This window comes from Haliotis rubra, unplaced genomic scaffold, assembly GCF_003918875.1.
Source record: "Haliotis rubra isolate DU_JTF1 unplaced genomic scaffold, ASM391887v1 Scf241, whole genome shotgun sequence".
Lineage (NCBI taxonomy): Eukaryota > Metazoa > Mollusca > Gastropoda > Lepetellida > Haliotidae > Haliotis > Haliotis rubra.
Genome location: NW_025766459.1, coordinates 487,719 through 503,613, shown reverse-complemented (window position 1 = coordinate 503,613; position 15,895 = coordinate 487,719). Strand labels below are relative to the sequence as shown.

Genomic DNA, 15,895 nt, shown 5'->3' with positions numbered 1-15,895 from the left:
ATTCACAGATTGACAGAAGCAGTCCTATAATCATTACATAAAGAAGAGACATAAAATCCTGAAATTCCCTCCAGCATTCGGAACTTTCTTTACACTGTACAGCTCGCTGGTCATATATTAGGAAATCCTTAACTTTCCATGGTGAATGTTGTCTAAACCATCAAGAGCCATCAGTTCTAAAGCTCATTACAAACATAATGACAGTGTTTTATTTATTTTGAACATAGCATTCACATCTGACTCCAGTCTTGTCTGATGTGTGATATGCCTTATTTAGGACTGATTACACTTTCTAAATGAAGTACAATTTCAAGTACTTTTTGAGTTGAGCACCATATTGGATTCGAACCCCGATTCTGGGAGATGCGCCTAATCACAGCATACAAGATTAGCATACACTGGGCATTCAAAGTCTGGTGTGTATTATATTTGTCAGTTATGATACTTTTGCTGTACATTTTATTCCACTTTAATAATAATAATTATAATTGATAAGTCTGTGTTTTAAGAAAGATAGTCTTCTCAGCTGACTCTAGCTATGGGGTATGTAGATCAAACCTCTGACTCGCAGAGTATGTTGTGTGTTGGTCATACAGAATCATTGTCCTTGGTCCATCTGCCTTGGATCCCTGCAGATCTGGGTTAGAATTGGTCTTCAGCAACCCATGCTTGTCATAAGAGGTGACTAGCATTATCAGGTGGTCAGACTCGCTGATTTGGTTGTCAAATGTTATATCCCAATAGTGTAGATTGATGCTCATGATGTTGATCACTGGATTATCTGGTCCAGGCTGGATTATTTACAGGCTGCCACCACATAGTTGGAATACTGCTGAGTGTGGTGTTAAACAGCAACCAACCAACCAACCAACCAACCAACCACATCATTTGCCTCCGACAGATCCTGTCAGCATTTTGCAAAATCTAGTCCTAGTCCTTGTCATCTGGGGTGGCGGGGTAGCCTAATGGTTAAAGCATCCGCTCGTTATGTCAAAGACCTGAGCTCAGTTCCCCACATGGATACAATGTGTGAAACCCATTTCCGGCCTACATTTATGTTGTCAGTGCTCCTCGTGGGTTTAATTTGCATCTTATTGTTTAGCAATACTCTTATCTTTTTTAAATGATGGGAGAGAAACTTCTGAAACATGATATCAGCATTTTGATTTCACTTTCATGTAACTTCCAGTTTTGAAAGAATTGTGTTCATATTATTTGATGTCATGTTCAAGCTCTGACAGAATTGTTCTGGAACATGCTGGCAGACAGTTTCAATGCTACAATATCAAATATCAATGTTAAACAGAGAACAGACACTAAGGTTGTATTTTACTTTGATTTCAAGGTAAATTGTTGAACATATTTAATCCACACATTCTAATTTACTCATGAATCTGTCACTTTTGTCAAAATTAAAAGCAGCTTAAACTTATGCATATTTAAAACATAATTGTTCTGAAAAAGGTTATTATAAAAGAGTTTTTTAAGAGAAATATTAAAAGAATATTTGTATAATTGATATATAGGTTTGATAATTTATGTTTTTGACCAATACACATTGACATGTTCAGCTAGAAATACCATTAACAGAAAAAGAACATCCTTCCCTTTACTTACACTTAAGTTGGGTCTTTTTGACGCCTTAAATCTTCGTTCTTGTCTTACATTCGGTGTTTACCTTACTATATGGCTTCTTCCGTCTCACAGCAAAGTGATATCACAGACTTTAAATTAAACCCCCATAGGGACAGTGTCAACTCTGTTTGAAGTATCTGCAATGAATACATAAATGTGATGTAATGGAAACCCATAAAATATGTATGAAACTTGAGACATAAACTCATTATAAGCCAACTCAGCACAAATCAGATTTGAGATAAATGATGGCGCAGGGTTTGAGAGATGATGCAGCATCTTCCACAAATAGATTAACTTCTGTTGCAGCCTGACACTCGGGACTGATGGAGAGGACAGAGACGTTCAGCGGAAGACGTGAGCTGTGCCATAAAGGCAGGATGAGCTGCAGAACTGTCCACGCCATCAGCTGGAGCAGACGTCACTCCCTAAGGTGAAGCACAGGCCCATGCAACAGTTAATCATAACATTCTGTATGAACAAGTTTGCAGTCTAGTTTCTCATATGGTCGTGTGGGTGACATGGCCAGTTAGACCACACTAGACAGCAGTTCCCAGACAAGAGGGGTGATGGTCTGGGGTTTGAATCCAGTATTGTTCTATCTTTGGTCTGTCAGCACCAAACCCATAGTGTGCAGTCTGTTCAAACCCTTGCAGATCCATGAAGGTCCAGGTTAGAATTTATTTTCAGTAACCCATGCTTGTCGTAAGAGGCGACTAACCAGATCGGGTGGTCACTCTCACTGATTTGGTTGACACATGTCATCGTATCCCAGTTTCATAGATTGATGCTCATGCTGTTGATCACTGGGTTGTCTGGTCCAGGCTCCATTATTACAGACCGCCGTCATATAGCTCAAATATTGCTGAGTGTGGCGTAAAACTAAACACACCCACACTCTTAAGTATCTTGAGAATAAAAAAGAGGAAAGTCTTGAAAATCTTGGGCTCTAAAGTATAAAAACAGCTGAGAAATGAAAGTAAGCTTCTTGTTTCTCGATACACACCTGCCCATGAGATTTTCAGACAGGGTCGTATAATGAGTATCTCTGTCTGTTTAGTTCGTGGAGCGTAACCCACAGTGTGTTCAGTATATCACCAGGAAATGTTTCACATATATATATCAATCAGCCATGTGCTCAAGTGTCACATTTGCTACTTTCAGATTGAAAAAAATCGTGTTTTTCCTTTTTAGTGAATTTCTTCACGAAACTTTCCACACAATCTTGAATTAAATCTTGTCTCCTCTCATTTTAGATACAAATTTAGTAAAGATTTCTCGATGCTGTGTTTTTCATGAACATCCCGTCAATTCATCTTTAGAAAACAACATGGTAAAAACTGGTTTTGCCTTGATGTACATTTTAAGCAAAGAAGTAAACGTTTAGTCAAACATGCTGATATGTGCAGCCTCTGATCCTTTGACTGCAAGGAATTGCTGCACATCTGCAAATTGTTGGTTGAAAGAAATACAACTAATTTTATTTCTGTAGTCATCGTTATATACGATGTGATGGTTTACTTTAGTAGCTGGATGTACAATTCAGAGGAGAAACTTTGTGAAAGTGTAACACTATAGTTCAACTTGACACCTTGGATCAGACTGTGAAACTTAAAAATAAATGCTTATAAGACAATGACAAAAATACTCTGTCAGCTTGCAGAGTTGTAGATCATTAGACCAATATTGTGTAGGATTATACCTCCGGGGTTTTCATTCTTCCTTAGCTTCTGGTTTATGTCAAATATTTTCTTTTAACCCGAACTAAATCATGAAGAAAGTAAAACCGAATGTAATCCTGATATCCGTCTCTGTGATCAATGCTCTGTCTTTGTGGATGAAGAACACCATTTCATGTGTTGTACTAAATATTCAGATGGAAAAAACTCCTTATTTTACTAACCGCCTCCGTGGTGTAGTGGTTAGAGCGTCCGCCCGGAGAGCGGTAGGTCGTGGGTTCGATCCCCGACCGCGTCATACCAAAAGACGTTAAAATATGGTACTTGTTGGTCCCTGCCTGGCGTTCGGCATTGATGGGTACAACAAGGACTGGTCGGCTCGGAGTCAGTATAATGTGTCTGAGTGGGGTATTCATGCTTCACTGCGTCATGGTATCTTAGTGGGCTAGCTCTATAAAACCAGCTTCAGTCTGGGCTAGTACAAGCAGCCGCACATACACATACACATGCATGCACGTCGTCATATGAGTGAAATATTTTCAAGCACGACAATAAACCCAATTTCACCTCACCTCACCTTATTTTACTCCCTTCCCTCTAAAAATAATAACTGTCAGCTTTACTACAACAGAAAAATGTAACCTCCTTTGTAGCAATAATGATCCAAATAGTATAGAAATTATTTGCTACCACATGTGCAACTTTAAACAAATATAGAAGATCTGATTGTCCTAGACCATTATTATTATACACATTTGTATTATTATATGTTTTGTTACTCATCATATATATATGATTCATTATATGTCTTGTTTATGTAGTTTATAGAATATTGTCACTGTTTCTGCATGGAACGTATTGTTCAATAAAATATCTTATATCTTATCTACTGTGATCATGAGACAAGGATATGGGTTTTTTGTCCCTGATATTGTAATCAGGAATACAATTATATGATTCCCTGATATATCGTGATCACGAGAAAGAGAGTATAGGTATATGTTTCTGATATGCTGATCAGAGAGAGAGGGATACAGGCATATTTTCCAGATAGGGTGATCACGAGAGACAGGGATAGGGTTTTATTGCCCAGAAAATGTGTTCAACAGATGGCTTGGATCATCCAAGATCTTCAAGAGGATCATGTTTCAGAGAATGTTTCGGACTGAAATGTGAGATTTTCTCAAACTGACGACTGTTTAGGAAGTCCATGTTGTATTTTTAATGTTAATGACTTGTAGAGAGAATGGATGAAGGCTTGTGGAGGTTACTGCATGGCTTTGTTTGCAGCCATCTGTGAAATAAACTGTATTTGGATGTCTATCAGACCTTGACATATGTTTGCAGTTCCAGCGGATGCCAACAGTCTCCTTGGCTACATCACTGCTTCATGCAGGGGCATTACAAGGGTGTCACGGGTGTTACAGGGGCGTTACAAGGGTGTTACAGGGGCATTACAAGGGTGTTACAGGGGCATTACAAGGGTGTTACAGGGGTATTACAAGGGTGTTACAGGGGCATTACAAGTGTGTCACAGGGGCATTACAAGGGTGTCACAGGGGCATTACAAGGGTGTTACAGGGCATTACAAGGGCATTACAGGGGTGTACAGGGGCATTACAAGTGTGTTACAGGGGCATTACAAGGGTGTTACAGGGGCATTACAAGGGTGTTACAGGGGCATTACAAGGGTGTCACAGGGGCATTACAAGGGTGTCACAGGGGCATTACAAGTGTGTTACAGGGGCATTACAAGTGTGTTACAGGGGCATTACAAGGGTGTTACAGGGGCATTACAAAGGGTGTCACAGGGCATTACAAAGGGTGTTACAGGGGCATTACAAAGGGTGTCACAGGGGCATTACAAGGGTGTCACAGGGGGCATTACAAAGGGGTGTTACAGGGGCATTACAAGGGTGTTACAGGGGCATTACAAGGGTGTTACAGGGGCATTACAAGGGTGTTACAGGGGCATTACAAGGGTGTCACAGGGGCATTACAAGGGTGTTACAGGGGCATTACAAGGGTGTTACAGGGGCATTACAAGGGTGTCACAGGGGCATTACAAGGGTGTCACAGGGGCATTACAAGGGTGTCACAGGGGCATTACAAGGGTGTCACAGGGGCATTACAAAAGGGTGTTACAGGGGCATTACAAGGGTGTTACAGGGGGCATTACAAAGGGTGTCACAGGGGCATTACAAGGGTGTTCACAGGGGCATTACAAAGGGTGTCACAGGGGCATTACAAGGGTGTCACAGGGGCATTACAAAGGGTGTCACAGGGGCATTACAAGGGTGTTACAGGGGCATTACAAAGGGTGTCACAGGGGCATTACAAAGGGTGTACAAGGGTGTTACAGGGCATTACAAGGTGTTCACAGGGCATTACAAGGGTGTTACAGGGGCATTACAAGGGTGTTACAGGGGCATTACAAAGGGGTGTTACACAGGGGCATTACAAGGGTGTTACAGGGGCATTACAAGAGTGTCACAGGGCATCACAAGGGTGTTACAGGGGTATTACAAGTATACAGGGCATTACAAGGGTGTTACAGGGCATTACAAGGGTGTTATAGGGTGTGGCTTGTGCATTACTATAAGGGGTTACAGTGGCATTAGGGTGTTACAGGGCATTACAAGGGGTGTTACAGTGGCATACTAACAGTGGCATTACAGGGTGTTACAGTTGATACAGGGTGTTAGTGGTATTACAGTGGCTATATAGAAGGTGTTGTTACAGGGGGTTACAGTGGCTATACAATAACAGTGGCTATACAGGGTGTTACATGGCTATATGGGAGGGTGTACAGTGGCTATACAGGGTGTTACAGTGGCTATACAGGGGTGGTTATAATACAGTGGCTATACAGGGTGTGTTACAGTGGCTATACAGGGTGTTACAGTGGCTATACAGGGGTAACAGTGGCTATACAGGGGTTATACGAGGTGTTACAGTGGCTATACAGGGGTGTTACATGGCTATACAGGGTATAACAGTGGCTATACAGGGTGTTACATTGGTGGCTATACAAGGGATCACAGTGGCTATATAGGGTGGTGGCTATACAGGGTATCACAGTGGCTATATACAGGGGTATAAGTGGCTATACAGGGTATTAAAGTGGCTATACAGTTATGGGGTATAACAGTGGCTATATGGGGTGTTACAGTGGCTATACAGGGTATAACTGGCTATATGGGGTGTTACAGTGGCTATACAGGGTATAACTGGCTATATAGGGTGTTACAATGGCTATACAGGGGTATAACAGTGGCTATACAGCTATACAGGGTATCACAGTGGCTATACAGGGGTATAACAGTGGCTATACAGGGTGTCACAGTGGCTATACAGGGGTATAACAGTGGCTATACAGGGTGTTACAGAGGGGTGTTACAGCTATACAGGGTGTCACAGTGGCTATACAGGGTATACAGTGGCTATACAGGGTGTTACAGTGGCTATACAGGGTATAACAGTGGCTATACAGGGGTATAACAGTGGCTATACAGGGGGTATAACAGTGGCTATACAGGGTGTTACAGTGGCTATACAGTGGTATAACTGGCACAGGGTGTGGCTATACAGCTATACAGGGTGTCACAGTGGCTATACAGGGGTGTCACAGTGGCTATACAGGGTATAACTGGCTATATAGGGTGTTACAATGGCTATACAGGGGTATAACAGTGGCTATACAGCGATATATATATGTTCATACAAATGCTCCTCACGCATGATGTGTAATTTCATTGTGATTACTGTTGTATTCCGTTGCAATACCACATTATTATGTTAGTACACCTCAACAGGAGCTGACAGCCTCCGTGGTGTAGTGGTTAGAGCGTCCACCCGGAGAGTGAAAGGTCGAGGGTTCGATCCCCTACCGCGTCATACCAAAAGACGTTAAGATATGGTACTTGTTGGTCCCTGTCTGGCGCTCGGCATTAATGGGTACAACAAGGACTGGTCGGCTCGGAGTCAGTATAATGTGTCTGAGTGGGGTATTCATGCTTCACTGTGGCATGGTCTCTCAGTGGGCTAGCACTATAAAACCAGCTTAAGTCTGGGCTAGTACAAGCAGCTGCACATACACATACACACGCATGCATGTCGTCACATGAGCGAAATATTCTCAAGCACGACGCAAAACCCAATTTCACCTCACCCCAACAGGAGCTACATTCAGTTCATCAGTACTCCTGCTGTTTGTAACTTGTATATGAATTGGCTCATCTGTTGGTGTGTGAGTATGCTTGTTTGTTGGTAATCATGGAATATATTGTAAACATCTGACTGAATGTTGTTAGCTGGGCTACTGCTACTTGGGATATACTAGAATGAAGCAGACAGAAATTATTTATTTGATTGAGCTGTGTTTTTGCTGAACTGCCACAAGTGATATGACTTTGAAAAATGAAACTGTCTGTCAGTTCACTGTAACTGGTGTATATTTAGTGTTTCTTGTCATATTTTGAAGTTAATATCTTCTAGTTTCAACAGGTTATTGTGGAAAAAGCCAGTAACAGGTGACAGAGTGTGTTCTGTTTACTTCCAGATTGATTGAAAGATCATTCAGCTGTCAGCATCCACGTTTCGTGTGCTAGATAATGTCTGCATGATATTTGACTAAAGGAGAATAGAAAACACTGTCAGAAGGGAGATAACTATGGATCAAGTGATAAATTGAAACTTTGAACTGTTTTTGGGTGCTAATTGTGTGTATTTTTATGTTACGATTTTCGGGTCCTTGAGGCCAGGCAGACAGGCAGGTGATAAAGGAAGTGTTATATATATTGTGTTTAATTCACCACGGTAACTGTTGCTGCTGGTGCGGTGCAGACAGGTGCAGAATGTGATGTTGAACGCCGCACAGGACGATGTGTTTGCACAGACGAAGAACAGCTTGTTGAATGATTACTATGCATGGAGCCTTGATAGATTCTGCTACTTCTCCTTCTGGGTTATCATCTAGTATATAGGTTAGTCTGCCAGTCATGAGAACTATGTGAATGATGAAATTTGAAATTATCAGAGAACATATTTTATCAGGCGATATTGGACATGTTGATGTTTGGGTCATAATTTTGGATTTTACTTTGCAATGGCTATAATGGGGATTCCAAGTCTGTGGGCTGCAGAGCGTCACAGGTGAGTTGTGCCATTTCAGGTAGTTCATAGGTGAGCGTGATAGGGACTGGATTGGGACTGACAGGCCACAGTTGTGGACAAGATGGGTCATGTGATTGTCACCAGAGATATGGGTTGTGTGAGTGAGTGAGTAAGGTTTTTTCTCTGATTTTATTAACTTTTCAGTAATATCACAAGAGTAGTCACCAGATGTGGGCTTCACATATTGAATCCATGTGGGACTTGAACCGGGGATTAGTGAACACTTTACCCACTAAACTACCCCACCACCCCTACCACACAGAAGGATTGTGACAGCAGCACCTAACCGTCCAGTAAATGCTGACTTTCTTAAGTAGTAATTAAACTAAACCTCATACTTTGTTTCACCAGGTTTAAGGGAAAGAAAACAAAATAGAAATGAGCCTTAATTTATTTTGAAATTTATTGAGAACCACAAGATTATTTGGGAAGTCTGATTGCGGAAGTTATCACTATTACTGGACAGACTGTTTTCATATCAACGTGATGTTGCTGACATTGGCATGTACAGCTCACCCAAAATAGACACTGGTGTGTGGAACCACTGTTGTAACACTTTCATTTCTTTCTTTTGAATCGGCTCCTTATAGAGGATAAGTAACATTTAGTTTCCGAAACTCTGCAACACTTGATTAAAAACAGTGCAAGTTCCGAGTCGATAGTATTCCCGCTGAGTTGGAGTAGATCATGAATCCCACTTCCTTCATATCTAGTGACATATCAGGAGCAAGATTAGAATAAACTCTCTATTATCCCGGATCTGATCCGATCTGATCTGCTCAAGCTGAAGTGGGAGATAGCTCACAGCATGCAGACAAGCCACATGAAATCTAAACACACAGTTGAAATTACATCTGCATTTGCCATTTCTTCAGGAATCCGCCTGTATAGCCACCAAGAAGGGTCTATATTTAGAGACAGTGGTTATAGTGAGGCTGGCTCCAGCTGTAGAACTGTAGGCAGTAGTACAGAGACATCTACAGGGACACACTTTACCCAGAATCGTGTTTTGACACTCCAACACTGTGATGTGAACATGTGCAGTGTCGAAGATGTGTTGTGACTGCTGTTTCCAGGATGGCTCCACAACAGCACTGACAACAGCGCCGACAACACCCCCAACCTCCGTCTGACCAGGCTCACCTGTGAAGCTCTGATTGTCAGAGAAGGTGGAACAAGATTTGCCGTTTTTTGAGCTTGTTAATCAAGGCGCCGATACTAAAAGGAGGATCAAAGCAGCATGGTGATTACCGGGCGGCCTCGGGCTCACTCCGCTTCCTCTATAAAGTTCAATTTAGTTTCTCCTCACAGTAAACTCGACCGTGGTACGGCACACAGCACACCGGAGCTCAGATCTATGCTCATTGAACTGGAGACTACAGTCCCACAGAACCTTGTCCCTCCCAACTTCTCCAACTGTCACCGGCCCCGCCCGGCCAGGAGGAAGAAGCGGAGACAAAGGGACGTTGAAACGGGGCGGTGCTGTTGCTGTGGGTGTTGTCACTGTTGTCGATGTTGTCGTATTCACATTTTGTTGGTCATTCTTCAGGTGTTGATTGGCTCTGGGATAACAGCCTTATCATTCTACCTGGAGTTTTATCTACCTGTAATAAGAGCTAGAGAGAGGCCATATTGGGCAGGCATTCCGGTAAGTCAAATTTCAATTCATGTTTAAATTTTGCCTTCTTTGTAATACATGTATTTGGTTGTTTTTTTTGTCATTGTCACAATTTTGTCATAATTTTTTTCCAGATGCTAAATATATGGTCTAGTGACTGCTCTGTGATCACTCAAGATATATATGCAATATGTGGAGCTGGCTATCTTTTTCAGATATATTAGACTGGATTATTCATTGTCAAACAAATTCATTTATTCAATCCCCCAAGATTAGATTATGTTTCATGTGTGGATAGATATTATCAGAAAAAATACATTTCTTGATGAAATGCAACAATTCGGAATATTGGAATTATGATCTCAAAGTAGTTGTGAGGAATGTATTTCATACGAATAAATAATGTTACAATATTGCACAGGGATCTGTGGCGTAGTGCCTTGGTTGACCGCAGATCCTTGGGACTTCTCCATCACCACGTTGTCACAGGAGCGGCATGTTCCAGTCATGTTTGTAGGGTGGTCAAGTTAGTGATAAATCAAAAGTCTAGTTGCTTCTGATCAAAAGGAATAGATTTGGATACTGTGCATCAAGATGGTGCCTGCATGATGAGATTTGCGGGGCAGAGTGTCAGTGGAGATTGAGTTTGGTCAGGACATGCTTTTCCATGTGGGAGGAAATATGTGCCAATAGCTGTGTAAACAAGACATGCTTTCATCTTCCTGGGGAGAGAGTCGTGCATGCTTCCTCACATGGCGCTGGTCAGGTCCACATGTGCTTCATATGAAGGGGGTCTGTGCTGGTCAGTCTACCTGTGCTTCATATGAAGGGGATCTGTGCTGGTCAGGTCTACCTGTGCTTCTTAATATGAAGGGGGTCTGTGCTGGTCAGGTCTACCTGTGCTTCAATATGAAGGGGTCTGTGCTGGTCAGGTCTACCTGTGCTTCATATGAAGGGGGTCTGTGCTGGTCAGGTCTACCTGTGCTTCAATATGAAGGGGGTCTGTGCTGGTCAGGTCTACCTGTGCTTCATATGAAGGGGTCTGTGCTGGTCAGGTCTACCTGTGCTTCATATGAAGGGGTCTGTGCTGGTCAGGTCTACCTGTGCTTCATATGAAGGGGTCTGTGCTGGTCAGGTCTACCTGTGCTTCATATGAAGGGGATCTGTGCTGGTCAGGTCTACCTGTGCTTCATATGAAGGGGGTCTGTGCTGGTCAGGTCTACCTGTGCTTCATATGAAGGGGATCTGTGCTGGTCAGGTCTACCTGTGCTTCATATTCTGTACTGAAGGTCTACCTGGCTTCATATGAAGGGGTCAGGTCTCACCTGTGCTGTCATATGCTTGGGGGTCTGTGCTGGTCAGGTCTGACCTGTGTGTAAGAAATCATATTCTTGAAGGGGGTCTGTTTTTGGTCTTAACCATGTGTTATTTTCAAAACAGGTGACTCTAAATGTGCTAAATCTTGAAAGGGTCAACCTGGTCAGAAGTCATATTACATTGTGCTAGTCACATGATGAAGGGGGTCTGTGCTGGTCAGGCGGGTACCTGGTCCAACTCATATGAACCCATCGGGTACTGGTCAGGTACCTACCTGTGCCTCATATGAAGGGGGTCTAGTGCTGGTCAGGTCTACATGTGCTTCATATGAAGGGGTCTTGTTTCAGTCTTCCTGTGTATATGGGCATAATGCGGGTGAGGTCTATTTGTGTGGTCAGGTCTACCTGTGCTGCATACACATATGAAGAAGTCTAGTGCTGGTCAGGTCTACCTATGAATATGAAGAGGTCTGTGCTGGTCAGGTCTACCTATGAATCATATGAAGGGGTTGTGGTGGTCAGGTCTACCTGTGTATCAATAGAAGGGTTGTGGTGGTCAGGTCTACCTTTCCTCATATGATATAGGGTCTGGTTGGTCAGTTCTACCTGTGCTTATGTATAGGGTTTTGTCAGGTCTACCTGTGTATGTAAACAGGTGTCTGTGGAGGTCAGGTCTACCTTTCCTTTGTATACAGGGGTAGTGTTGGTCAGGTCTACCTGTTAGGTATATACTGGTGTTGTGGTGGTCAGGTCTACCTATGAATATATAGAGGTGTTGTGGTGGTCAGGTCTACCTGTGCTATGTATACAGGTGTTGTGGTGGTCAGGTCTACCTTTCCTTCATATATAGGGTAGTACTGGTTAGTTCTGCCTGTGTATGTATACAGGTATTGTCAGGTCTACCTGTGTATGTATGAAGGTGTTGTGGTGGTCAGGTCTACATGTCCTTTGTGTATAGGGTAGTGTTGGTTAGTTCTACCTGTGTATGTATACAGGTATTGTCAGGTCTACCTGTGTATGTATACAGGTGTTGTGGTGGTCAGGTCTACCTTTTTGCTTTGTATACAGGGGTAGTGTTGGTCAGGTCTACCTGTGTCAATATACAGGTGTTGTCAGGTCTACCTGTGAGGTATATACAGGTGTATTGGCAGTCAGGTCTACCTGTGTATATATACAGGTATTGTCAGGTCTACCTGTGTATGTATGAAGGTGTCTGTGGTGGTCAGGTCTACCTTTCCTTTGTATACAGGGGTAGTGTTGGTCAGGTCTACCTGTGTATGTATACAGGTATTGTCAGGTCTACCTGTGAGGTATATACAGGTGTTGTGGCAGTCAGGTCTACCTGTGTATGTATACAGGTATTGTCAGGTCTACCTGTGTATGTATACAGGTGTTGTGGTGGTCAGGTCTACCTTTCTTTTTATATACAGAGGTAGTGTTGGTCAGGTCTACCTGTGAGGTATGTATACAGGTGTTTGTCAGGTCTACCTGTGAATATGAGGTGAATATACAGGTGTTGTGGCAGTCAGGTCTACCTTGGTGAATATGACTGTATATCATCCCCTGCTATGAGAGCCAGCAAGGTGAATATGACTGTATATTAACCCTGCTACCAGAGCCAGCTTGGTGAGTATGATTGTATATTACCCCTGCTACCAGAGCCGGCAAGGTGAATATGACTATATTACCCCTACTACGAGCCAGCCAGCTGTGTATTACCCCTGCTCCTGAGCCAGGTTAAGGTGAATATGACTGTATATTACCCCTGCTACCAGAGCTGGCAAGGTGAATATGACTGTGTATTACCCCTGCTACCAGAGCCAGCTAGGTGAATATGACTGTATATTACCCCTGCTACCAGAGCCAGCTTGGTGAATATGACTGTATATTACCCCTGCTACCAGAGCCAGCTAGGTGAATATGACTGTATATTACCCCTGCTACCAGAGCCAGGTTGGTGAATATGACTGTATAGTACACCTGCTACCCAGAGCTGGCTAAGGTGAGGTGAATATGACTGTACTCTTATTACCCCTGCTACCAGATCCAGCTAGGTGAATATGACTGTGTATTACACATGTTTTTTTACCCAGAGCCAGGTTGGTGAATATGACTGTATAGTACACCTGCTACCAGAGCTGGTCCTATAGGTGAATATAACTGTATATTACCCCTGCTACCAGAGCCAGCTAGGTGAATATGACTGTATATTACCCCTGCTACCAGATCCAGCTAGGTGAATATGACTGTGTATTACCCTGCTACCAGAGCCAGCTAGGTGAATATGACTGTGTATTACCTCTTCTACCAGAGCCAGATTGGTGAATATGACTGTATATTTAAGCCCTGCTATGAGATCCAGCTAGGTGAATATGACCGTGTATTACCCATGCTCCCAGGGCCAGCTTGGTGAATATGACTGTATATTACCCCTGCTACCAGATCCAGCTTGGTGAATATGACTGTGTATTACCCTGCTACCAGAGCCAGGTTGGTGAATATGACTGTATATTACACCTGCTACCAGAGCTGGCAAGGTGAACATAACTGTATATTACCCCTGCTACCAGATCCAGCTAGGTGAATATGACTGTTTATTACCCCCGCGTGGTCAGCGTATGGGTAGTTGCATACTAATCCCGTGACGTCCTGCACGAGTGTCGTGTAGGTGCGTTGACCTGTGTCGTCGTGAACGACTTGACCTGAGATTCTAGCGATTTGATTGGATAACCGATGACCTCTCAATTAGGTCACATTCGGACGTAACTATTTTTTCATTCATAACAAACACGTGAATCCATTCATTCTACAACTTAAATGCATTGTAGAATGTAAACATCGTGAGCGTTGCCATGTCGCTGTTTAATTGTGAGCCGAACTGAGACATTATATCCGTCAAAAAAGCATTAAGCGCAATGTTTCCACCAGTGATGTTAGCGAATGAAGCAACTGCAAACCAAGAACGAGGTGCTACTGAGTAGTTTACTGTAGGAGGCTGTGCGAGGTGATGACAGCTGACATGCATCGTGGCGTCGGTTACCAAGGCAGTGGCGTCATTACAGTGGCGTCATGCAAATATTAATACTACAGTACAAAACTCTTCCGCAACCTCTTTATGAAACCCGGTTTGGGTTTGAAACCAAAATATTAACCTTCTGGCTATTTTGTCAGTTTAATGCATGTAAGACGTGGGTAATAAATAAAACCCACACTACCGGTCTCATTACATAGGTGATTATATGAGGCTGTGAGCCTTCCTATGTTATCTAACCCCGGCTACCAGATCCAGCCAGGGGAAGGACACTGTTCATTATAATTCATGATGCAATGAGAATCCAGCTAGGAGAATCTCTATGTATTACACATGCTACCAGATCCAGGTAGGTGAATATGACTGTATTACCCCTGCTACCAGAGCTGGCAAAGGTGAATATGACTGTGTATTACCCCTGCTACCAGATCCAGCTAGGTGAATATGACTGTATATTACCCCTGCTACCAGATCCAGCTAGGTGAATATGACTGTGTATTACCCCTGCTACCAGATCCAGCTAGGTGAATATGACTGTGTATTACCCCTGCTACCAGATCCAGCTAGGTGAATATGACTGTGTATTACCCCTGCTACCAGATCCAGCTAGGTGAATATGACTGTGTATTACCCCTGCTACCAGATCCAGCTAGGTGAATATGACTGTATATTACCCCTGCTACCAGATCCAGCTAGGTGAATATAACTGTATATTACCCCTGCTACCAGATCCAGCTAGGTGAATATGACTGTATATTACCCCTGCTACCAGATCCAGCTAGGTGAATATGACTGTGTATTACCCCTGCTACCAGATCCAGCTAGGTGAATATGACTGTGTATTACCCCTGCTACCAGATCCAGCTAGGTGAATATGACTGTGTATTACCCCTGCTACCAGATCCAGCAAGGAGAATATAACTGTGTATTACCCTTGCTACCAGAGCCAGGTTGGTGAATATGACTGTGTATTACCCCTGCTACCAGATCCAGCTAGGTGAATATGACTGTGTATTACCCTTGCTACCAGATCCAGCTAGGTGAATATGACTGTGTATTACCCCTGCTACCAGATCCAGCTAGGTGAATATAACTGTATATTACCCCTGCTACCAGATCCAGCTAGGTGAATATGACTGTGTATTACCACTGGCACCAGATCCAGCGAGGAGAATATGACTGTATATTACCCTGCTACCAGATCCAGCTAGGTGAATATGACTGTATATTACCCCTGCTACCAGATCCAGTGAGGAGAATGTAACTGTGTATTACCCGTGCTACCAGAGCCAGCTTGGAGAATATGACTGTGTACTACACATGCTCACAGTCTCCATTATGCCGAAACCCTTGCTACCAAAGCCATATGTCCACACTCTGTAAACCATCACTATTGTACTCTGCCATATTCTTCTTATTTATGAAAAAGTTTCATTCCTCA

General features: G+C 43.0%; 1 protein-coding gene across 1 annotated transcript in view; it reads left to right on the top strand.

The window, feature by feature from the left end:
• The first annotated feature begins 9,008 nt into the window (after positions 1–9,008).
• Positions 9,009–15,895, top strand: part of LOC124278751 (sarcospan-like) — a 44,037-nt gene continuing 37,150 nt past the window's right edge. The window contains exon 1 of the mRNA XM_046714514.1: positions 9,009–10,137. Coding sequence (XP_046570470.1) covers positions 9,730–10,137 — 408 coding nt within the window. The 5' untranslated portion in view covers positions 9,009–9,729. The remainder of the gene's footprint in view (positions 10,138–15,895) is intronic.